The sequence below is a fragment of the Staurois parvus genome, unplaced genomic scaffold, assembly GCF_062004578.1.
Source record: "Staurois parvus isolate SC_StPar_1 unplaced genomic scaffold, SC_StPar_1.0 ptg000564l, whole genome shotgun sequence".
In the NCBI taxonomy this organism is placed as follows: domain Eukaryota; kingdom Metazoa; phylum Chordata; class Amphibia; order Anura; family Ranidae; genus Staurois; species Staurois parvus.
Genome location: NW_028318360.1, coordinates 3,156,609 through 3,177,933, shown reverse-complemented (window position 1 = coordinate 3,177,933; position 21,325 = coordinate 3,156,609). Strand labels below are relative to the sequence as shown.

At 43.2% G+C, this 21,325-nt stretch overlaps 1 protein-coding gene across 1 annotated transcript in view; it reads left to right on the top strand.

Moving 5' to 3' along the window:
• The first annotated feature begins 9,752 nt into the window (after positions 1-9,752).
• Positions 9,753-21,325, top strand: part of LOC149450705 (piRNA biogenesis protein EXD1-like) — a 98,989-nt gene continuing 87,416 nt past the window's right edge. The window contains exon 1 of the mRNA XM_089691558.1: positions 9,753-9,860. Within this exon, the coding sequence (XP_089547684.1) occupies positions 9,823-9,860 (38 nt within the window). The 5' untranslated portion in view covers positions 9,753-9,822. The remainder of the gene's footprint in view (positions 9,861-21,325) is intronic.

Genomic DNA, 21,325 nt, shown 5'->3' with positions numbered 1-21,325 from the left:
TGCTGTGTGTGTTTTACTATGGAGATATGCTGCTTTGTATCTCTGTGCTGTGCGCAGAGATACAAAGCAACATGTCCTTGCTGACAGGAGAGAGACCTGTGTTGTTTACATACAGGTCTCTCCCCTGTCAGCTTTACCTGACGATCGCCGAGTGCTGGCCGGGACCCAGTGACTGACATCCCCAGCCGCCAATAGCGGCGTGGGTAGGGTGGTGCGCGTGCCCCCTACCTGGAAATGCAAATCATGTGTATATATATATACGTGACTTTGTGTAATTGTGCTGCCCTGTACCAGTACCTCTGCTATAGGGTGGCCGGCAAGTGGTTCTAAAGGCTGAAGGTTTTTTTCTTTTTTTTAAATCCTTTATTTATGAAAGCTGAACAGCAAGTGACAGTCACCACAAACAAACAAGTGTAACAGACACATACATGCCAGATGTGACCATAAACAACCTGTCCACAGAATGAGATAGGAGAACAGCAAATTAAACTCATCTAAACTCAAGGGACCCCAAACTCCGAGAGGAAATAGGGCCCCGTGATAGGAGTACTTTCATATCCAAATATATAAAGAGGAGGAGACACTGACGCACAGCTCGGGCTTTCCTTTGGTATAATAATAAGGCACAAAAAGGCCCAGGAAGTATAAGGTCAGAAATAGAAAGGAAACAGAGATCCAAAAAAAGGGGGGGGGGGGTAGTTGGGAGGTGGGGACAAGGGAGGGAAGGTGCTGAGTGAAGGACCATTACTCTTCTCCTGTCTCCAGGAGAGACTTCCCTTCTTCAGATCAGATAAACATTTTCCAAAGTGTCCAGGTTGTAGAATACACCTCACGTTTATATTGGTGCAACACCATTCTATGCATGAAGGAAAAAACCTTCTGTGTGCAGCATCCCCCCAGCTCCTCCCTAATACTCACCTAAGCCCCCTCTCGATCCAGCGATGTGCACTGGAGTCTTGGCTATCTCTGGACTCCCTCTCCTCATTGGCTGAGGCAGCAGTCAATTACAGCTAAGAGAGAGGGGGCAGGGTCAAGCTGTGGCTCCGTGTGCGAATGGACATACGGAGCAGCGGGTGCCCCCATAGCAAGCTGCTTGCTGTGGGGGCACCCAACAGGAGGGAGGAGCCAGGAGCAACTGGCGGGGGACCCGATAAGAGGAGGATCCAGGCTGCTCTGTACAAAACCACTACACACAGCAGGTAAGTACAAACATGTTTTGTTATTTAAAAAACAAAAACAATCCTTTAGAATCATTTAAAGGAGAATGATACAGAACAGATTAGTGCCACCCACAAACACGATTCCTGTATACTGACCACCCACAAACACGATTCCTGTATACTGACCACCCACAAACACGATTCCTGTATACTGGACACCCACAAACACGATTCCTGTATACTGGACACCCACAAACACGATTCCTGTATACTGGACACCCACAAACACGATTCCTGTATACTGACCACCCACAAACACGATTCCTGTATACTGACCACCCACAAACACGATTCCTGTATACTGGCGACCCACAAACACGATTCCTGTATACTGACCACCCACAACCACGATTCCTGTATACTGGACACCCACAACCACGATTCCTGTATACTGGACACCCACAAACACGATTCCTGTATACTGGGCACCCACAAACACGATTCCTGTATACTGGGCACCCACAAACAGGATTCCTGTATACTGGACACCCACAAACACGATTCCTGTATACTGACCACCCACAAACACGATTCCTGTATACTGGGCACCCACAAACACGATTCCTGTATACTGGGCACCCACAAACACGATTCCTGTATACTGACCACCCACAAACACGATTCCTGTATACTGGGCACCCACAACCACGATTCCTGTATACTGGACACCCACAACCACGATTCCTGTATACTGGACACCCACAAACACGATTCCTGTATACTGGGCACCCACAAACACGATTCCTGTATACTGGGCACCCACAAACAAGATTCCTGTATACTGGACACCCACAAACACGATTCCTGTATACTGACCACCCACAAACACGATTCCTGTATACTGGACACCCACAAACACGATTCCTGTATACTGGGCACCCACAAACACGATTCCTGTATACTGGGCACCCACAAACACGATTCCTGTATACTGGGCACCCACAAACACGATTCCTGTATACTGGGCACCCACAAACACGATTCCTGTATACTGGGCACCCACAAACACGATTCCTGTATACTGACCACCCACAAACACGATTCCTGTATACTGACCACCCACAAACACGATTCCTGTATACTGGGCACCCACAAACACGATTCCTGTATACTGACCACCCACAAACACGATTCCTGTATACTGACCACCCACAAACACGATTCCTGTATACTGGGCACCCACAAACACGATTCCTGTATACTGACCACCCACAAACACGATTCCTGTATACTGGGCACCCACAAACACGATTCCTGTATACTGACCACCCACAAACACGATTCCTGTATACTGACCACCCACAAACACGATTCCTGTATACTGGACACCCACAAACACGATTCCTGTATACTGACCACCCACAAACACGATTCCTGTATACTGGCCACCCACAAACACGATTCCTGTATACTGGCCACCCACAAACACGATTCCTGTATACTGGCCATCCACAAACACGATTCCTGTATACTGGACACCCACAAACACGATTCCTGTATACTGACCACCCACAAACACGATTCCTGTATACTGGGCACCCACAAACACGATTCCTGTATACTGGACACCCACAAACACGATTCCTGTATACTGGCTTTTGAAATGTATAAATGCAGCAATTTAGACATTGGATGAAAGGTTTAGAATTGTTCAACACTTTTTGATTGATGAACACGGCATTTTATATACAACTATATAGATCAAACCAAAATGAGGGACAAACCAGAAGGAAAGAGGGACAGAGGGACTTTGTTCCAAATCCGGGACAGTCCCTCGAAATCAGGGACAGTTGGGAGGTATGAATATTGTAGTGATGAAGGCAGACAATGAGGAAGGAGGGGAGAGGAGGGGGTGAATGGATGGGCAGCTCCGCTATCATGTGCAAATGAAGGGACTGTCATGTGAAATGTATTCATGTGCAGCATAAAAATGCTAAATAAATGTGTATAGAAACTGGCAAATTACTCTCCGTTCACCATCTTTGTTACCACCCCCCGCCTGTGTTCATGTGGGCTTTCTCACACAATCTAATAGCATGCTGCTCTAGTCGTCCTATGTGTGTGTCTGTATTGTATGACCAGTTCACAGCACCGCCATTGTGGTGTATTGGGGGGCGCTGTGCAGCGCAACCACCGTGCAAATGTAACGGAAATACGGGTGATGTTCACCTATATGTGCTGTGCAAACATGTATTAATGCAACAAAACTATACCATGCATCCCAGCACAAGGCAATGTGTCCGCACAGGACTGCACAGTACCAATTAATAATTCCATGAACAAATAACTAAATGATAATTTAAATTATTAATAATAATATTAACAATAATGATGAAATAGTTCCATGAACAAATAAATTATGAATAACTAAATAATAATGTATAATAATGAAATAATTCAATGAACAAATAAATTATACATAACTAATAATACCATTAAAGTAAAAAAAATAAAACAAATAATTCCATGAATACATTAATCACAATAACTAAATAATAAAGATAATAAAAAATATTATTATTATTATTATTATTATTATTATTATTATTATTATTAATAATAATAATAATATTAACAATAATAATGATGATGATGAAATAGTCCCATGAACAAATAAATTATGAATAACTGAACAATAATGTATTATAATAACAATAATAATAAATAATAATAATGAAATAATTCAATGAACAAATAAATTACACATAACTAATAATTCCATTAAAATAAAAATAATAAATAATTTCATGAATAAATTACAAATAATTAAATAATATTTAAGAAAATAAAAAATTATAATAATAATATAATAATAAAATTACATAAACAAATGACTTACAAACAGTTAAATGATCATTAAAATAAAATAACAATAATAATGGCAAAGAAATAATTCCATAAATAAATTAAAAATAACTAAACAAGAATTAAGAAAATAAAATAATAATAATATTAATAATAATAAAAATTCAATGAATAAATGAGTTAAACAGCTAAATGATATTTAAGAAAATGAAATAATAACTAATTTCATGAACAAATAAATTACAAATAACTAAATGACAATATAAATAAATAAATATAATAATTAAGAATTCATTCCATGAACAAAAAAAAATTATGACTAGCTATATAATAATGTAAAATAATAATAATAGTAATAACTAATTCCATGAACAAATATATTATAAGTAACTAAAGAATAATTAAAATAATAATAATATTAATAAAAAAGATAATTCCTTAAATTAATAAATTACAAATAACTAAATAATAAGAATTATTAAATTCTTATTAATAAAGAACTAAATAACTAACTAAATAAGAATTAGGAAAATAAAATGATAATAATAATCATATAATAACATGAACACAGACATTACAAATAGCTAAATAATAATTAAAACATGTAAATACTAATAATCATAAGTTAACAAATTCAATAAACAAATAAAGTACAAATATCTAAAAAAAGTTAAAAAAAAATAGTCATTGAATACAAATCAGCACACAACACACTGCAAGATGCAAGAAGCACTCATAGCAGAAGTACCTGCATATCAGTGCGTCACAAGAGCGCAGTTTAGCACATGTGAGCGCAGTCGCTGTAGCGCTCGTGCTGTGGTGTGCCCCCCCTGATCACGGTGCCCCAGTGCAGGGACTGTAGGAAGACTGGCCCATACACACAGGCATTAGTTGGGTTTGTTTCTTCCTCAGTTGGCAGATGTACCTCATAGTCACCATGTACTCTTCTGTGTGCCTGTGATCTGCATTGGTTCAGCACAAGCAGGAAATACAGAACAAAGCTTCTAAATAATAGATATGTTAATAAAGTGTATGAGGGTCAGTGTGTGTTGGTAGGTGGGTAGGTAGATAGGTGGGTAGGTAGCTGGTCTATTTCCTGAGGTATTTATCACCCCAAGTCTTCAACCACCACAGACTCTCAGCACACACTGGAGTACCTGCAAATCCCAGCACACGGTCTCGCCAATCAGAGAGCAGAGCTGACCCTGAGCCTTCCGACGAACCAATTAGAATAGTGCCGTCCCTCATTAGAAGCAGTCCAATCAGAGAGCGCCACTAATGGTGCTTTCCCCCGAATAGGGTCGGCTGGCTGTCCGTTAATCTGCTCATGCGTGATGAATGTGAGAGGAGCTTCTGGAAGGAGGTGAGGAACTCAGCGGCGTATGCTGAGGACAGGGAGGAGGTGAGCTATGTATGGTGATGAGGAGAGCTGTGAATGCTGGGGGCAGGGAGGAGGAGGAGATGAGGTGCACTGTGTATGCTGGGGGCAGGGAGGAGAGGAGGTGCACTGTGTTTACTAGGGGGCAGGGAGGAGGTGCGCTGTGTATGCTGGGGGCAGGGAGGAGGAGGAGAGGAGGTGCACTGTGTATGCTGGGGGCAGGGAGGAGAGGAGGTGCACTGTGTTTACTAGGGGGCAGGGAGGAGGTGCACTGTGTATGCTGGGGGCAGGGAGGAGAGGAGGTGCACTGTGTTTACTGGGGGCAGGGAGGAGAGGAGGTGCACTGTCTTTACTGGGGGCAGGGAGGAGGAGGAGAGGAGGTGCACTGTGTATGCTGGGGGCAGGGAGGAGGAGGTGCACCAGCATAGGGTCTGACAATGGGTTCAAGGATTTCATTTCGATACCTAATGGCAGTCAGGGTGCCATTGTCTAGCCTGTAGAGGTCTGTGCGTCCCTCCATGGATATGCCTCCCTAGACCATCACTGACCCACCACCAAAACGGTCATGCTGAATGATGTTACAGGCAGCATAAAGTTCTCCATGGCTTCTCCAGACCTTTTCACATCTGTCACATGTGCTCAGGGTGACCCTGCTCTCATCTGTGACAAGCACAGGGTGCCAGGAACGGATAAGCCAATTCTGGTGTTCAATGGCAAATGCCAATTGAGCTCTATGGTGCCAGGCGTCATGAAGCCTGGCCTGAAAACTCCCAGGATATTGCTAGGATGTTGCTAAGTGAGGCCTAGCTATTACTGTTCTTCACCATAACAGGAGTGGGTTCCCAAATTCTGATCTTAGAGCTACTGCATCAGGGGAGGGAGAGCATGTGAAAGGGGTTTGAATCAGAGAAAGAACTTACTCCTGTGATGGTGGAGGTGAACAGTAACAGCTGGGTTTCACTTAGCAACAACCTAGCAACATCCTGGGAGTTTTCAGGCCAGGCTTCATGAGGCAAGTAAATGGCCTACACCTATAACAAGAGTACTATTCAACTTTAGTCAGAACTGCATAGTTTTTTAACTACAGACACCCCTTATCTGTAGGGATGCTCCGATACTTTCAGTCAAGTACTCACTGAAACTGATTACTGATACTTTGAGGTGTGATTTGCGTCAATACAAAATGTATGGACACATATAACACCGCAAAGAATAGCATGCGATTTGAACCGGAATGTGATTCATGTCCAAATCGCATGCATTTTCCCCACTGCATGCTGTCTGAACCCTGGCTCGTCATAGGCCGAGTTCACACAGGAGCGGTGCAGGGAGGTTTCCTGCAGTGGACAGTGGGCATGTGGGGATGTATACTATGGAGGCAGATGCTCCATATTCTCAGCGGTAGGAGAGGAGAGAAAGCAACGGGGATTTGAAATCCCCGCCGTTTTCTCTCCTTTTCTTGCAAGGATGACAGTTCGGGCTAGAGGGCTTTTGATTGGTCTTTTAACTTGACCAATTCAATGTCATCTAGCCCATACTGTCATCCCTGTAAGAGAAGAGAAATTCACTTCACAGGTCTGGGGATTTGAAATCCCCGCAGCTTTCTCTCCTCTCCTTGCAGCAATAACAGTACGGGCTAGATGACATCTTATTGGTCAGCACTGTCCTTGTGATGGTGCTGACCAATCAAAAGCCCTCTGTGTGATGCGTGAACTCACAAACCTAGGTTCACACAGGAGCAATTTGGAAACCTCATGCGATTTGGACAGGAATCACATTTCTGTCCAAATCGCATGCTAATCTTTGCGGTGCAATTTGTATTGACGGAAATCACACCCTCTGTTGAAGAGGCGTGACTGAGAAAGGGATTCCCTTAGTTTGCAGGGATTTCCTCTTACTTCCTGTTTGGATATGAGACAAGAAAGTGAAGGCAAATGTCCCCAATGAGACACAGATGGGGAAAAAAATAAAATCTGTCAGGGGTTCTAAACCCTCCCTTGCTCTATTGAAAAAAAAAAGTTTTTCCCTATAGTTCTGCCTTAAATTTGTGCAATTGTATGGTGATTTATTTCCCTTACTCTCACATAAGTGTAGAGAGTAGCTGACCTTTTTAATCTGATGTTTAAGCCTCAGTACACAGGAAGATTTTTTTCTTCTCACCTGGACGCCTTTCCTCCAGCAAAGGAAAAACCGCTTTAAAAACACTCCTAAAAGCCGTGTTTTGCAAATATTTTAGGCATGTCAGGCGTTTGGGCGTTCATTGATTCCACTGGCCAAAACATCCTTTCTCAACCTTTTCAACACAAAGGAACCCTTGAAATAACTTTCCAGTCTCAGGAAACCCCTGCTACAAATGACTATATCTACAACTCATGATACACTAGTGTGATGGTCAGGGGGAAGAATGCTCCTTACACTGGCGGTCATTGGGAAGAATTGCTCCCTTACAGGTAGCTAAAAAGATTAATGGTGTCTGTGGGAATTTATCTGAGAGGCAGAAATTGCTCAAGGAACCCCTATCAACCTCTGGAGGAACCCCTATGGCTGAATGGAACCCTGGTTGAGAAACCCTTGGAATGAATGAACGCTCGAGTGCTAAACTAGTCTAGCGTTTGGGCCCATTTAGATGCGTTTAGGCCCATTTAGACGCGTTTGGGCCCATTTAGACGCGTTTAGTCACATTTAGACTCATTTAAGCCCATTTAGACGTGTTTAGGCACATTGAGCATTTTCTGCCCAAAATCTCCTCTCCAGAACACGATGGTTTTTTTGTTTCTGCCTCTAAATGCTTCTCTTCTAACACACCTGTAAACGCCTATATGTGCCTGAATTAAAATTGGTGGACAGGTGGGATTTTTAATACAGAAGAGACATGCTTTGATTCTTCTGCATTAAAGCTACTTACCTGCCTGTTCGCCCTGTACCGTGAGCTGTGCACACTCAGGTCACTGTACAAATTTGACAATGCCAAAGATGACTGAATGCGCAGGAGTGATGTCATCCTCGCCTGGCCAATGGCAGGCCATTGAGGCCCAGAAGAAGTCGGCAGCTGGGCGAGGCGCTCGGGGACGCCGCATTGCTGGAGCTGCGGTGAGTATTGTTCAGCTTTAACATAGAAAGGCATTCAGAGGCTGAAAAAATCACAGCAAATGCCCTTAAAAGCGTTGTTATTTACTCCCTGTGTTTCATGCCGCCTTTAAATGCTATGCTTCATTTTGGTCGTTTTTAAAATCAGTGTGCTGGGTGCAGCACTTCTCTGTTCTTGGAAACTTCAGTTTTGGATACAAGTGACTGCGTTTTTACGCAGTGATGTCCAAAGGTTTAATTATCAATCACAGGGGTGGGTCAGATTGTTTTGACCAGCATGAATGCACATTCCTAGGGTGACAACGCTGCTTAAGTTTAGGGAGTTACCCAAGACAGTATTGTCACCCTAACACTGGAAGTGCCTATCCACTCTGTAGTTGGCAGGACCACCATGTCTAAGTAAGCAAAAATAACTTATAATGATGGAGAAATTCAGTGAGCGCTAACAGATACAGCAGCTGATACACTAAAAAGGAAGACCTTAAAACCTTAAAACTGACAAAACATAACAAATAGTGCAGCGCTAAAAAGTGATATAAACGTATGGTTGCACCAGTATGTATGGTGCAAAGTCTTTTAGATCTTAGCAAGCGGTATAGGCCACATATGACGTGTATGTCCTTCCCAATAAAAATGCAGTGTAGGTGTGTACCATAAAAAGTTCAGTGATCAAAAAAACACAACAATGAATGGAAAAGGCTTGATAAGATCCCCGTAGTGTATACAGTCCGGCGTTATGCAGAACCACAGATAAATTGCGCACTCACCGGAAGCACAATTTAATTGCGCATTTGTGTTATATACACCAAAGGTCACTCCAGTTGTAGAAGCTCAGATCAAATGGCTCCGTGAAGAGGGGTGTCACATCTGGGGATCCTTTGTGGTAAACCTGACTCCGAACAGGATCAGCTGAAGTTTAATCAGGGCCCTGGAAACAATCGCCTTGCGGTCCTGAGGAGTTAAATGCTCGGTGTGGAGCAAAAAGGAGTACCCATAGTGTAGTATTTAGGTTAAATGTTAAACGAATTTATTGTGAGTTAAAAACAAGAATCACTTAACATGGATATCGTTGTGAAATCAATCCTTGTGCACAAAGGATATGATAAATATACACTGACCAGCTGGTATAGATGAGTGGCCGCCGGACCTCCTTGATCCGGCGGCTTGACGTCACGGCTAGCAGGGGCAAAAATAACTTACTGCTTGCACTGTTGGATTAGCACTGTAGAATTTTACGTTTGTCATATATTTTAAATATTTTCAGATATCGCTACTTGTTCCAAGTGTATATACTAAGTAGATAAAGCACTGGAGCGGGTTAAGTAATTTTAAATGATGGCATACAACCGAAAACCTGGAACAAGTGCAAGGTAGGTGATTATTTCATGCATTTTAGTTTTAAGCTTTACATATCTCAATAACGAGATTTAATTTTCAATATTTGTGGCAACAGGGTTACATGTGACCTCTTGATCTATGGCACTACTGGCTCTGGTTTTATGGTCATATTGCAGTTGGCTTTAAAGCGCTATTAAACCCAAAAAGCAAACATTTATTATATTGCAGCTTATTGAATCGTACATGTGATGGCTGCAATAGTTTTCCTTTTTTTTGATTTTCACCTGATGATCTGGCTAGTAAGTCTGTTGTTTTTCAACAGAACAAACTGTCCTGCAGATGTAGCAGTTATAGAGAAATAATTTACTATTGGCAGGGGTGCTTACAATGGTCACTATTTATTTTTTTTTTAAAACCCTCCCAAAAGGGAAAAAAACTGTTTCCTGTAACTGCTTATAAAGTGTTAGCTGGAATTTGACTTAAATGTGTTAGTGAATTTAAATCTGCTAGTGCTTCTAACACTCCCCTCCCCTCCCCTCAGACCGACAATGCTGCAGTCTGCTGTGCCCCCTGTTCACATTCATTCACTCTAATACAGTAGGTATGGTAATGGCCAGATCACCAGGTGAAAAGAGAGGGAAAAAAAAAGGACACTAATGCACTACAACCAACACATCTAATGATTGGAAAGCTACAATATGTTACTTTTTTGGGTTTAATACCACTTCAATTTAGTATACTTATTCATTGGTTGAGCAACACAGTGGCTAAATGGCTAGCACTTCCACCTGGCAGTACTAGGGTCATTGGTTCAAATCCCAGCCACGGCACCACCTGCCTGGAATTTGCATGTTCTCTCTGTGCCTCTGTCGGTTTCCTCCAGGTACTCCAGTTTCCACCCACACTCCAAAGACATGCTGGTAGGTGAATTTGGCTCCTGTCTAAACTGGCCCTAGTATGTGTATGTATGAATGTGAGTTAGGGAACTTAGATTGTACACCCCTTGAGGGTTAGGGACTGATGTGAATGTACAATATATAATATATATATGTAAAGCGCTGTGTAAATTGACGGCGCTATATAAGTACCTGACATAAATAAATCGGTTTAATATCTGCATTCAGTGGAGCTATAGAACTCTATGTACGTGAACCCCTAAAACAAACTTGTTTGCTTTAATCCACCAAATGCCTGCACCATATACTTACCATTCCTTTGTTCCCTCGTTCACTATACATTGCTGGGAGCTCTGGATATGGAGGAGCATGTGACTACCTCCATATGACAGTGCTGGGTCAGTCAGTGCTGTCACACAGGGAGTTGATAGCCCTGTATCAGCTACAACTCCAGTGATTTGTAGGGTATACAGGGTTACCTTTCACTCCTGGCAGCTGATCAGAGTGGTGAGACACTAAAGAAACCTAAAGATACGCTGTTGGGGGGGGGGACTAAAGTAATGTGAATCTGTTGTGTTGCCTTATTTAGGCAAAACACAAGTTCACTTTAATGAAAATCTGGAGAGAGAAACAAAAATGGCTAACTGCTTGCCCGCCGCCCTATAGCAGAAATACTACTATAGGGCGGCACGACTGCACAAAATCACGTGTATATATACATGACTTTGCATTTCCGGATTGGGGGCGCGCCGTCATTAGTGGCTTCAGCTGTCGATCACTGGGTCGGTCCTGGCCAGTGATTCCCCGCTGGCACCTGGTGATCGCTGAGTATCACTGACAGGGGAGAGGTCTGTATGTAAACAGTACAGATCTCTCCTCTGTCAGCTCCAGCACGCTGCTTTGTATTGCTCTGCGTGTCATTAGTACAGTGCCAGTGCTTTTTATTAGCACTGATAACTATATTAGTGTCACTGGGGATGTCATTGATAGTCAGTTCCCACCCAGTGTCAGAATGCCTGCCGCAGTCCCGCTATAAGTTGCTAATCGCTGCCATTACTAGTATTAAACAAAAAAAAAAAAAAATTCCAGTGTATATATACCGCCACTTGAAGACACTATAACTTTCATGTAAACCAATTAAATTACAAAGACATGTAGCAGAATACATTTTGTCCTAAATTTATGACCAACTTTGATTTAAAAAAATTTTTTTTACTGGACATGTTTAATAGCAAAAAGTCAAAAATATTGTTTTTTTTTCATAATTGGCCGTCTTTTTTTTTGTTTACAGTGCAAAAAAATTAAAACTGCAAAAGCAATCAAATACCACCGAAAGAAAACTCCATTTGCGGGGAAAAAGCGACATAAATTTCATTTGGTTGCAGTGTTGCATGACTGCACAATGGTCAGTTAAAGTAACGCAGCGTCATATCACAAAAAATGTCCTGGTCAGGCAGGGCGGTAAATCCTCTGGAGGGCAAATGGTTAATACAATACTTCTTTTACCCAGCAGACATCTGTCAGTGCATGCACCCTAGATCTGTTGCTGTATAGAGCACCATAGGATCCATGAATGACAAGTGAGTTTCCTGCACCGCATTCAGAACACACTAGAAAAGAAATGAACCGCTCCAAGTGAGCCAGTAATTGATACGCCCCTCAGAACATCAACAGGTGCTGAGCCATTCCTGCGGCAACCTGTGAAAACAAAAGGAGTTGACCGCACTCCATAGATGTAGCAGATAAAACTCTTCTTTATTCAGTCTTCATATAAAAATCATAGAAATCACAACTCCAAGTGTAGGACAAGGAAAGTTAACCAACTTCAGACCACACTGCCCTTGCAATCTGCAGCAGGTGTCAATGCAACACGACACCCCAAATGCAGGTCGCAAACGCAGTGTGTTTGCCTGCATCAGATCACATGGTACAAAATTTTCAACGCATTTCCAAAGGGGTGCATGCGCTACTTTTTGGTGCGGTGCGATTTCAGCCCATTCAAAATGAATAGGCTGGAATAGCACTGCACAGAACTGCATGTGAATTGCACAGTAACACAAAGCCTGTTCATGTGTGATTTCTAGTGTGAATAGGCCCTCAAAGCTCATCTACTGGCAAATATAAACCAACCAACCATCCATCCTTCCCTCCCTGTCATCCCATTCCTACCTATTCACAAATTATTTTTACCAAAAAAATCGCTTAAAGCCTCCTTTTCATGCCTCTGAATCAACCGTCATGTGTCCCTCGTTGGCACCGCTTATAAGATGGAGACCGTTAGTCTATACTTGCTGCAGACTTGTCAAATCTATCTGGTATCATTAACCCCCGGTTCACATCTGTGCGGTTCCGCACGAAAATCCGTGCAGCTGCACCACCCGCACAGAGACGTGGACCCGTGGGCGGGTGCCATTAGTTATAATGGCACACGCCCGCACTGGGAAACGTAACCGTACTGGGAAACGAGGTTCCCGTACGGGCTGCATTTTCCAAAGTAGTGCAGGGACTTCTTTCCCTGCTTGTCACAGGCCCGAGGCATTCAAATGAATGGGCTCCCGTGCCCGAGCAAAACGCGGCCCGCACGGCCGCATAGGTGTGAACCTAGGGTAAACTACTGCCCAATAGAAAGCATTCATGTCATCGAGGCAGTGACATGAGCCCCATGAAGGGCCCTCCCACTTTGCAGGAATTTATTTATTTTTTTATTTCAGGTACTTATATAGCGCCGTCCATTTACGCAGCGCTTTAGGAATCAATACTTGTAATCAAGTGTGTCACATGACCACAGATTTAACTATTTTAGATTTGTTATTTATTTATTTTACTGCATTCCTTATTGTTTGCAGTAGGAGCAGAGCTCCTAAAGCTGGCCATACACAAATAGATTTCTTTCGTTCAGCATGGATGGGCAAATCCCTCCTACTGGGCTATTCTGTTTGTGAACAGTACCTTCACTGTTTGGCTGACAGTTGTTGGTCCAGCTCCTTTGACATAAATTGATAGAGTAATCAACTTTTGACTAGCAGCAGGGTCACCCACTGTTGGAATTTTGGAGTCAGCCGAAATTCTAACAGTGTATGGCCAGCTTTAGGCTAAAACAGTGGGAGTCATTTAAAGGCTTTGGAAGTCTTAGGCCATAAGGTGAATAAAATCACCAATGCCAATCTGCAGCGGAAGTATCAGCTTTGGGTGGAGTTGACCCGTAAGCCGTACGTCTGCATGGCCAAGCAGCCACTTCTCAGCTATTTTCATCAGCATTTCTGAATAAAACCTCTTCATGACACAAGGACCCTAACTGGCAGTTCTTCTGAGTACAGAGAGCCTCCTACCAAGTAAACGCTTGTATTTATTTCTGCGCTATATAAACACAGTGTATGGGTTATTCTGAGTGACTTCAGGGAAACAGTTTGCCAAATCCTCCTGTTATTTGTTTATTTTCTATGCAGCAAGTACGTCAATTTCACATCTGGTCTAAATAGTTGAGGGTCCAGAGCTGGAAACGAGAGCTGACAGATAACGGGAGGTTCATTGAAGCTGCTAGGAGTACAGTAGGCTACAGCTGCTTTGCATTAACAGGGGATGTGGGATGTGTTCCAGAAAGACCATTGCATGGTATGTGATTGCCACTGCGTGCATGTGTGTCGGAAACAGTGCCAGGCTATAGATGGTCCAGGAAACAGAGCTTCATTTACTGCGGACCGGTTTTACGCACAATGCATGTTATGTGTTGTGTTCAATTTTAAGACATACATTGGGATGAAAGATAACCAGCTGTCATGAGAGAATAATTTACAACATAATTGGCTGAGAGAGACAGCACAGAATAAGTGCCATTTGCAACATCTTTGTGAACCCTTCCCCCAGTGATCAGAAAGCAATGCGCCAGTTTACAATGTGGATCTTCTGTATTCCATGCTAGTAAGGACCAAAATATGTGCGTTGACATTGGTGGGAACAGGTTCTTCTGGGAGCAATGTATTTTCTTTTGCCTTTGCATTTTGCTGCTATGGAAAATTTAGAAAACTGCATGACAACACATCAGGTATGAAAGAGACTTTACTGTGTGAATTACGAATAGATCAGAGCCCTGTAAGAAGTTCCTAGGAACATAGAAATCCTTTTGTCTGCTGCCTACAAACTGGCTTCTCATTGTGGCCAGACATTTAATAGCTTAAATCTGGATTTGAACTAAAAAAAAATTGTACCGAACATCCAAAATGTTCATGTCTAAGCAATACTCTAATTTTTGTGTTGAATTTCTCCTAAAATAAAGAACCGTACACTTCCTGCGCATAGCCACTACTGTTCTGTAGCCTCACTGCTGCATCTGGCTGTTTTCGTGCGATATTGTGATGTCACTACTATGCTTCTTACTGTTCTCCTTGCTCGAGAGGAAGCTATACTTGAGGACCTGCCTGCTTCAGCTTAATTTATTCTGAGGATCTGTGCTCTCTGTACCTGCTCCATCTAAAAAGGAGAAGGGGGATATCAAAAAACAAACTTGCATAACTATATGGCTGCAGCATCTGTCTGATGTTGCAGCTGTCCCCTTTCAGGTCTAAGACCAAGAATGCAGCGATCACATGACCTCTGATCGCTCAGGTCTTGGTCTTCACTGATCACAGAGTAGAGACTGTCAGTCACCACTTTCTGCTGTTCCCCTCCTGCGGTCACTGGAGTGCCAGGCTGCGGAGGGGTGGGAGCAGCATGCTGAGATGCTGAGCCAGTTGCCAATCAGGCATGTAGTTGGATCCTGACCTTAAATTCAGGATCTTTCCAGAGTCTGGACTAGCTCGGTGACATCAACCAACAGCGGGCTTTAGCTCGCTGTCAGCCGAATCTGGATCACAGGAGTGCAGAAATAACTGAATTCCTGTGACCTAGAAGAGAAGTATGGCCACAAAAACTTTTGCCATACTTTTCTTTTAAACACACACAATCACAATCAGGCCTTTCATCTGACATGAGGAAGCAATGCCCTCTTTCAAGATGACCATCACCAACCAGAGATATAGTATGGAACAAGACATGATGACTGATTATTGGGGGGAAAAAAAATCAGCTGCATGGAGCCTACTTGCAGTAGTGGTAACCTTCCCTTTGTCATCCATTTGCCTTTATTGGGCACTTCCATAGTACAGGTCCTATTTAAATAGACCAGATCATTAAAGAAATCCAAACCGCCAATCCTTGTAGAATTGAAGGTAGGATACTTACTTCTTCAGAACACGTACCTCCTGCATCCCCTCTGTTCTAGCGTTGCAACCTCCACTTTAGTATTTAGCATTGAAAACTTCTGGGAGTGTTGGCGTCCTGTGTCCCCCACCACATGCCATTGTTTCCAATCTGTGGCTCCTATCTCCAACCACAACATCACTGTCAAGTCCAAAGAAGTACGTTCATTTTATATCTATATGTTCATTTTATTGTTATATGTTGCTGGTTTTCAGAAACACCTGTGTAAGTTTTGAATTACTGAGAGACATTGTGCACAGAGCTGATAAATAGGCAGCATCCTAGGTCAGTGATTAGCGCTTTTGCCTTGTAGCACTGGAGTCCCCAGTTTGAATCACAGCCACGAACCTATCTGCATGGAGTATGCATGTTCTTCTTGTGCTTGCTTTGGTTTCTTCCCACACTCCAAAGACACACTGGTAGGTTATTTGGCTTTAGTATGTATGTGAGATCTGTACCTTAGATTGTATGACAACCACTATAGCACACAGTACAGCATCAGCTCACAATCTCCAGTGGAAACTGCAAATGTGGAAACTGCAGTTCACTCCAAGGGCAGAACTGAAGACTCTGTTGGTGGTCAAGAGATCCTGCAGCTACCTCCAAAGAGATCGGGGCTGATCGTTGCTGGCATAAAGATAGAAAAGCAGGTGTGTGAGATACTTGATGGCAGCTTAGATCAGTGGTCTCCAAATTGCAGCACGGGCTGGATGTGGTCCTTTGCTTGCCTTTATCTGGCCCTTGGAGCACTGTTCCTTCCACTGACACCAGTGATGGGGCTCTATTCTTCACGCTGACACCAATAATAGGGCACTTTTCCTTCCACTGCCTCCAACCGTGCGGCCCTTTTCCCTGTCACGGACACCAATAATGGGGCACTATTCCTCTCACTGACACCAATGATGGGGCATTACTCCTCCCACTGACACCAATGATGGCGCACTATGCCTCGCTGACACCAACGATGGGGCACTCTTCCTCTTACAGACACCAATAATGGGACACTATTCCTTTCACTGACACAAACTATGGGGCACTATTCCTCTCACTGACTGATGGGGCATTGTTACCAACTCCAGGACTTCTTCTACTCCTGCGTGCCATAGTCCAGCCCCTCTAAAGTCTGAGGGATAGTAAACTGACCCTTTGTTTAGAAAGTTTGGAGACCCCTGGCTTAGATCAGTAGGGGGTACTGATTCCTCGTGGCTACACTGTACGTGGATCAGGGGGGCCTCAAAACATATTACTGCCCCCTTGATCCACGCTGGGTGTAGCCACGAGGCAGGTGGTGGAGACAGCAAACACCGCAACACCTGTCATCTAGAGAGGGTCCTGTAGTAAGACGGCTTTGGGGCTATTGCCTTACACGGTCCTCGGAATGGTTTGGGTTCCCCTCTATTGAACATCTAAGCTGTCATCAAGTATCTCGAATATACGTTTGATCATTTCTTTTTTGGGATGAATATTACCAGTTCACACTCCGGCTTTTCTGTCTTTGTACCTTAGACTGTAAGCTCCTTGAGGGCACGGACTGGTGCGAATGTGCAATGTGTAAAGCTCAATGTTAAATGGTGGTGCTATATGAACACCTGTAATAAATGGGAAAGTGACAGCTTTATTAAATCAGATTTAAAAAGTTTTAATGCAGCTTAGTATCCCTTTTAAAAAAATAATTATATGAATTATTCAGTGCCTCTGCCTAAATGGTAACCCTCACCTTTGGCTAAGACCACACCACCGATGTGACTGTATGGTATGTAGCCAGCTGTTGGAGTTGTTTATAAGTGTTTGTTATAAGTAGGTTTTTCTGCTGTTTTGTGGTGAATGTTCTATTATAATAAACCAGAACTTTGAGTGTAGGGCTGCTTTTTTTTTTTTTTTTTTTTTTCTTTAACCGAGGCCATCCAAGAGGAAATTTACGGTATTTCTGACATTTATTTAAAGTGAAATGTTCCTTTGATTTTCTTCTTCTTTTGGCCCGTGTCAGTGCGGTTAGGTCAGGACATAGCGTCTACTAAACTTGTAGGCACATTGTAATGTCTGTGTGATATAATAAAATGTGTCCTTGTTAGGGATCTCTTTGATTGGCCGTTGGGTCCGTTGCCAGGCTGACCATGTGCAGTGTGTTGAATATTCCGGGCTTTGCAGAGGTTATTAAATACATGTCAATAGATTTTATTGCACATCTGTAAACAGATTGGTACACGCTAGTCTCTTATGAATAGCTCGGCCAAAAAAGCACATATTCCTGAGCCAGTATTAAGACTTTCCTGCTTAAATATTCCAAATTCACTTTGGAAATTTTTCTGGAATGTTTGTAACAAAATATGATGCCGTATCGGTACAGTAACCCTATGATGGACCATTGATGAGACTCAGAAGCTTCCTCGGATGGGTAAATATTTGTTTTATTGTTTATATTCAAGATAGTATATTTGCTATCAGTGTGAATTTGGAGACTGCAGGACTACATTGTACATCCAGTTGTATGGGCAGTGGTGTAATTATTGCCATGTGTAGAAATACAAGTGACTACTATGGCTCTTAGTTTTCACTAATGGCAACAAGATATATCTAGGATATACCTGATTGTAAGCTCGAAAGAGCAGGGCCCTTGAACGCCTTGTGTATTGTATTGTCTCATGTTCTGTACCCCTCGCTAATGTACAGCGCTGAGCACACCCTTCGGCGCTATATAAATACTGTATAATAATAATATACTGTATCTGGTATGCTTCATTGTACTTATCATTCTATAATGACACATGTTTTATTAGTGCAGTTGCGTCTTAGGCAGAAGTTGTGGAACCCATTGGCATCTTTGCTGGCATCACTGGCACTAAGTGAACATTCCAAGATATCTTAAAGTTAGTGAAGATCCCTAGTATTGTCGGATAAAGTAGATGTAAACCTTACTGGAAAAACATTTAGTTTGTTAAAGCATTGTGTACCATTAAAGTGTAACTAAAATTAAGAAAACAAAATGACATATAGGCTTAAAGTTTCATTTCTCAGTGATTTCACCACAGTAAATCACAGGATGGAGAAGGGGAGGAGGAACATCTACTTCTTGATCTCCCCTGTGACTACCTAACCTGGAAGTGACAAGAATGTTGTCACTTCTGGGTTCACAACAGTTAGGGAAGCAGCTAATCAAGTATGAACTGTTCTTGATCAGCTGTAGTGGAGAGAAGGAGAGACATTGGGGTCCTAAGAGACCCCTGATGTCTCCATAAAGTACCTTGTCACCTGCCCATGCTATCACATAGGGGCAGTGGTGTATTTAGGTTTTGTGCTGCCCTAGGCAACACAAAAATTGTGCACACACCCCCTCCAATGAGAGAGCGTGAAAGTTCAAGGAGTGTGTGTGTATATATGATTCTTTCTCTCTCTTCTCCCCCCCCTTCCCAAAATCCCCATTACACTTCCTAGAAAAAGTGGAAAGAGCCAGGAGGAGGTGGGCTGTATTGTGTTCTCTGGGTTCTCCCTCCTGTCGTCCATGCAGCACATGAGACAGGATTACTGATGGATCATATGGGACTGTACACACACGGTATGATTACCACCCCCTACCCACATTTCCTACTGCCCGGAGATGAGCAGCCCTTGGAGCAAGTAGGGGTGGTAATAGAGTGTGTGTGTGTGTGTACAGTCCCGTACGATCTATCAGTGATCCTGTCTCGTGCTGCATGGAGGATAGAAGGGAGAGCCCAGAGAACACAACACAGCTCACCTCCTCCTGGCTCTTTGCTCTCTGCCACTTCTCTCCCTGCTCCAGGCTTTCCCTGGTTTCATCTCTGAGTGCAGGCGGGGGAAGGAGTTCAGCGGCTACTCAGGAACACCAAGGCACCCCCTCAATCCGGCCAGGTCTGTTTCTCCCTCCAGCAACAGAAAGCTGGTGAGGGGGGGGGGGGGGTAACGGCTTTCAGCTGCTGGAGGGAGAGATACACAGAGCATCATTCTGCAACTGCTCTCCCCCCACCACACCGATCCTCCTGCTGTCTGGTCCACCTACAGGAATACCAATGGTACCCTTCAGATGGCGGCCCTGCGTGGCTCAGTCCGCCGCTGTTCACCAGGTCCCTTCTTCCGGGGTGCGTTGCTGCCCCGCTAAAAATTGCCGCCCTTGGCAAATGCCTTGTTTGTCTCATGGTAAATACACCGCTGCTTAGGGGGCTTTTACATGAATGTGCCCCAACAGTGGATGCCTGGCATTTCTTACGGCAGTTTTTACCTGATGACGACAGTGGACCATGCTTACTAAAATTTTAAATTAATTTTAAACTTTTCTCTGCAACTTTCTTCCTTTTTGCTTTAAGGGGTTTTTCACACTGATGTACTTCTGATGCACTTTTGATGCGTGCCCATTGATTTACAATGGAAGGAGCCTTTTTGGTGCAGTTTTGGAAAACTACACCAAAGATACAAAATGCAGGACTTTTCAAAGCACAGCACATTTACAGAGTGAACAGCTACATAGGATTTAATGGGAAATAATTTTCATGCTATTTTGTTCCTCTGGAAAAGCACAGCAGAAGGGCACCAGTGTGAAAGGGGTCTAGGATTTATCTGAGGGTTTTTTTTACCTTTAAATTGATCAAACAGTCACATGATCACCTGTGTCTGTGAAGGCATTTATCCAGGCCATGGTATAAGTCACATTTAACTTAAATGGTTCTATAAGGTCAACACTTGGCAGTCTTCCTACACTTTAATGCACAGGTGTCAAACTGGTGGCCCTCCAGCTGTTGCCAAACTACAAGTCCCATGAGGCATTGCAAGATTGACAGTTACAAGCATGACTCCCAAAAGTAGAGGCATGATGGGACTTGTAGTTTGTCAACAGCTGGAGGGCTGCCAGTTTGACACCCCTGTTTTTAACGGATAAGTTCACCTTTTAGACAAAAATAATAAATGCACTTTTTTTTTGCAGGTAAAAAAATGTGCATGTATTTTGTCTACAGGAGCCTGGAAAGCATTGCACCAGCGATCAGTAGATCGCTGATGCCATGCAGGTCTCCTGCAGACCTGCCAGAATGCAGTATCTGCTTGCCGTACTAGATGTACAGATATTCTGACAGGAAGCTTCAATGATCTTCCACAGCGCCGTGGTAGTTCATTGATTATACCAGCCTTTCTCAACCAGGGTGCCCAGGCACCCTGGGGTGCCTTGAGGTTTTTTCAGGGGTGCCTTTGCAAAATATCTAAAAATTGGCCAAAACTTGTATACAAGCCAGCAGGATGTCAGTTGCCTGCACAGCATCCTAGTTTGCCCCTCTCCATCAGTGCTGGGAGAAGAGAAACAATGGAATACTAGTCAGTACCAGTGTGCAAAGGTGTATTTGCTTTGGAAGAATAAATCACCT